The sequence below is a fragment of the Erigeron canadensis genome, chromosome 3 (assembly GCF_010389155.1).
Source record: "Erigeron canadensis isolate Cc75 chromosome 3, C_canadensis_v1, whole genome shotgun sequence".
NCBI lineage: Eukaryota > Viridiplantae > Streptophyta > Magnoliopsida > Asterales > Asteraceae > Erigeron > Erigeron canadensis.
In genome coordinates, this window is record NC_057763.1 from 18,106,430 (window position 1) to 18,111,273 (window position 4,844).

General features: G+C 33.1%; 1 protein-coding gene across 1 annotated transcript in view; it reads left to right on the forward strand.

Annotated features, from left to right (window-relative positions):
* Window positions 1-1,263, forward strand: part of LOC122594557 (acetyl-coenzyme A carboxylase carboxyl transferase subunit beta, chloroplastic-like) — a 1,675-nt gene extending 412 nt beyond the window's left edge. Inside the window, exon 1 of the mRNA XM_043766996.1 lies at window positions 1-1,263. This exon is cut by the window's left edge and continues 412 nt beyond it. Coding sequence (XP_043622931.1) covers window positions 1-1,180 — 1,180 coding nt within the window. The 3' untranslated portion in view covers window positions 1,181-1,263.
* The last annotated feature ends 3,581 nt before the right edge of the window (window positions 1,264-4,844 follow it).

The following is a 4,844-nucleotide window of genomic DNA, read 5'->3' on the forward strand; positions in this document are numbered from 1 at the left end:
CGGGGACAGTTATTCTATATATTTTGATATTGAAAATAATATTTTTGAGATTGATAATGATCATCCTTGTAGTGAACTAGAAAGTTCTTTTTATCGGAATTCTAGTTATCTGAATAATGGATCTAAGAGTAAGAATCCCGACCACGATCATTACATGGATGATACTCAGTATACTTGGAATAATCACATTAATAGTTGCATTGACACTTATCTTCAGTCTCAAATCTGTATTGATAGTTACACTGTAAGTGGTAGTGACAATTCCAGTAACAATTACATTTCTAGTTCCATTTGTGGTAAAAGTGGAAATACTAGTAAAAAAGTCGGAAGGAATATACGACAAGGTTCTACTAAGCTGGATGTAACTCAAAAATACAAGCATTTGTGGGTTCAATGCGAAAATTGTTATGGATTAAATTATAAGAAATTTTATAAATCAAAAATGAATCTTTGTGAACAATGTGGATATCATTTGAAAATGAGTAGTTCTGATAGAATTGAACTTTCGATCGATCGGGGTACTTGGGAGCCTATGGATGAAGGCATGGTTTCTCTGGATCCCATTCAATTTCATTCGGAGGAGGAGCCTTATAAAAATCGTATCGATTCTTATCAAAGAAAGACAGGATTAACCGAGGCTGTTCAAACGGGCATAGGGCAATTAAACGGTATTTCCGTAGCAATAGGGGTTATGGATTTTCAGTTTATGGGGGGTAGTATGGGATCCGTAGTCGGGGAGAAAATTACCCGTTTGATTGAATATGCTACTAAAGAATTTCTACCTCTTATTATAGTGTGTGCTTCTGGAGGGGCACGTATGCAAGAAGGAAGTTTGAGCTTGATGCAAATGGCTAAAATATCTTCTGCTTTATATGATTATCAATCAAATAAAAAATTATTCTATGTACCAATCATTACATCTCCTACTACTGGTGGGGTGACAGCCAGTTTTGGTATGTTGGGGGATATCATTATTGCCGAACCCAATGCCTACATTGCCTTTGCGGGTAAAAGAGTAATTGAACAAACATTGAATAAAACAGTACCCGAAGGTTCACAAGCGTCTGAGTATTTATTCCAGAAGGGTTTATTCGATCTAATCGTACCACGTAATCCTTTAAAAGGCGTTCTGAGTGAGTTATTTCAACTCCACACTTTCTTTCCTTTGAATCAAAATTAGAACATTAAGTCCATTATTTTATTTTGAGCAAACAAGTAATTCGTTTATCGGAATACAAGTGAAATTGAGACGAAAGGGTTTTCTTTGTTAACATAAGATCTAATTGTATAACGAATCAAAAGTCACATAAAATCGGAAATCTGACCCTTTTTCTATATTCTTGATTATTGATCAAGAAGTCTCTATTAATAAGATAACAAGATAAAAGATGAAATTCTTTTTTTCGTGAAATTAGGCAAATAAAAAATCTTCTTCTCGTCATATATAATTAAATTAAAATCTAGAAAATATAGGTTTTATCTTTCTATAGCGTACGATAATCCTATTATGACTAAGAATCCCTGCTGGATGGGATTCTAACAAACCCTTGAATCAATATAAATTTAATTTAATTCATTAAAAAAAACTTTTTGCTTAGTGAATGAAATTCGAAGAGAAGAGCAAAAAATGAAAAAAATAATATCTCATCCATATCCTCTCAAATTTTTTCATGTAGAAAGACGAAAAACTACATTATATACTCAGACTTAGATATATAATTCTTAATCTTAATAGATATAGATATTAATAAAAAGTTTAAGTAGTAATAATTCCAATTTAGAATTATCAAATTATAATCAAATCAAAGTATTTATTTATAATATAAATAAATACTATATTATATATTTTTATATATATACAACATATATCACTGTTAAGATGGGTGATTTTTAGGTTTTTTGAAAAAAAATCATAACGATGCGAAAATATGTAAACCCAAAGGAGGCTTTACAAAAGGCACTATTGACCTTACCCTAAATATTCATAAGCAAGGTAAGCATGTTTTACTTGTCCAAATATATGTTGATGACATTATTTTTGGGTCAACCAGTCAAACTTTTTGCCGAAACTTTTCATCTCTAATGGTCAATCATTTTGAAATGAGCATGATTGGGGAAATGAATTACTTTTTGGGATTACAAATCAAACAATTACCAACTGGTATCTTTATATCACAAGGTAAGTACATAAAGGATATGTTGAAAAAGTTTGATATGACTACATGTTCTTCAATTTCAACCCCAATGGCTGCTCGTACAAACATTAATACTGATAAAAATGGGAAACCATTTGACCAAAAGAGGTATAGAAGCATGATTGGTTCGTTGTTGTATCTTACAGCATCTCGCCCAGATATAATGTTTGCAACATGTATGTGTGCTAGGTATCAAGCCGCTCCGACTGATTTACATTACCAAGCTGTGAAACGAATTTTTCGTTATCTGAAGGGTACACCCAATCTTGGTCTCTGGTATCCAAGGGATACTGGATTCAATTTAACTGCCTATTAAGATGCAGATCATGCAGGTTGTAAGCTTGATCGCAAGAGCACATCTGGTACTTTACAATTCTTGGGGGATAAGATTGTAAGTTGGTCATCCAAGAAGCAAAATTGTGTATCACTGTCGACAGCGGAGGCTGAATATGTGGCTGCTGCTAGTTGCTGTGCTCAAGTGTTATGGATGAAGACACAGCTTACCGATTATGGTCTGAAATATGATCGTGTCACTATCTATTGTGATTCACAAAGTGCCATTGCAATTGTTGTCAACTCAGTCAACCACTCACGCTCAAAGCACATTGATGTGAGATATCATTTTCTCAAAGATCATGTTGAGAAAGGTGACATCGAACTCTACTTCGTGGGAACTGACTACCAACTCGCTGATTTGTTCACAAAATCACTGGACGAAAAGAGGTTTAATTTCTTAATCTCTAAACTTGGTATGCTAAATCTTGATTCACTTTACCATGGAAGGAATTCTTGATTCATTTTTCAAAAATTATAAAAAGTTGAAAAACAAAAATCAAATACAAATATAAAAATTTTGAAAAATAACAAAAAGATTTTCTTCATTTTTTTCTTCTATTTCATAATGGCTTGCATATATTCTGTATGCAACCCGTTCTTCATTGAACTATTTGTTCTAAAATGGCTTACATATGCTATGTATGTAACCAGTGCTTAAAAGATGTATTTATTACTTCGTGGCTTATGCACACTCAGTGTATAACCCGTGCTTATTTGTGTTATTTATTTCATAACAGCTTGCATATACTCTATATGCAACCCGGTTTTCAAAAGAAAAAATCATTTATGTTTCAAAGTTGGAATTAATTCATGTTGTTATACATATAAATTGATATAAGATAACGCAGAATTGAACGTCTTTGTGTACTTCTAAGTGGTCTTATATGAATGTATATGTGTAGTACAAGATGTTGATTGCAATTTTGTTAACTCTCAATTGTTGATATGAGAAGCAAAGGATTGAACGCCTTTGTGTACTCCTGAGTTGTCTCATCTTGAACAATTGATTGAGTTCACTTTTCATAAACTTGTTTTGATTTCACACAAATCATTTTTGCTCCACCCTTTCTATGAAAATCTTTTTGATCTATCTTTGCATAGATTAAGGGGGAGTTTGTGATTTCAAATCTCTTTCAAACTTCAAATGTGTTGTTTAAAATTTTTTTTTTCACATTTGATGATTTTTTTTCAAAACATTTGCTTCAAAGGAAGTTCGGTGTTTAGTTTGCACATGAGCGACTAGGTTTTTTCTCAACATTCTACTCCATGAATTTCATCATCGACGATGAGTTCTAACCCCGGAGTATTCACTTCTTTCATTAGATAGTGAGGCTATTTTTGAGTGATGATGAATTCGTGCAACTAAGTTGGAGGGAGTACAGTCGAAAAGTGAAAGGTTATGGTGATGATGTTGTGAGAAAAGGGTTAAAGGAATTGATACCCTTCCCTAAAATTCTTAAATCGCCGGGTAAAAAACATTTCTATCGGATGTCATTTGTTGATATCTCGGTATTGAAGAAGCCTTCATGGACCCAATGAAGCAATGCACAACTTTACCTAACCACTCAAGTGTTACTTAACAAATGCTTGTTTTATTTCTCACGGAGATTTTCTCATTTCTATTGACTCTTCATTTGGAAGACGTTGATCCCGACTTCATTTGATCACTTTGTGTCTAGAGCTCTCGTGATTGATCATTAATTTGATTGTTATTCATTCTTTAGGACACATTTGCGTCATATCTTTGTGATATACATGCTTATCTTTGTGATATAGCCGGAACATTTGTAGTGATATCTTAATTGATATTTCACAATGATCAAATGGAAATCCTACCATTGCTAACATCATTTCCCGCTTTGAACGTAGGTCTCATAATTGCATTTTTGTAATTATTGAGTTAACAAGAAGTCTATTGTGACCTTGGATTTTTCCTAAAAGTCTTTAAGGATAGTAAAACATGGTTATCGAACGCTTAGGTGACACTGACCATGGTTTACATTCTTTGAAGCAATCTTGAGGTTGGAAAGTCAAAAGACCAAACTATTTTAGGGTTTGCTTTGTGCATTTCTCAATGATACGTAGGAAATCCGATAAATGGTATACATTTCTTTCGGTCATTTCATTAATCCTTTCGATTTTTGAATGCAAACGGATCATTCTTATCCGGTTTCTTTTCTCATCACCCCAACACAGAAAACACCAACACCATAATAATGGTTTGGGTTAATGAGTTGTTAGTTCATATATCTTTGTGTACACACCATTGAGCTATGATTCTTTTGATTTCTTTTGACATTCTATTCAATCAAT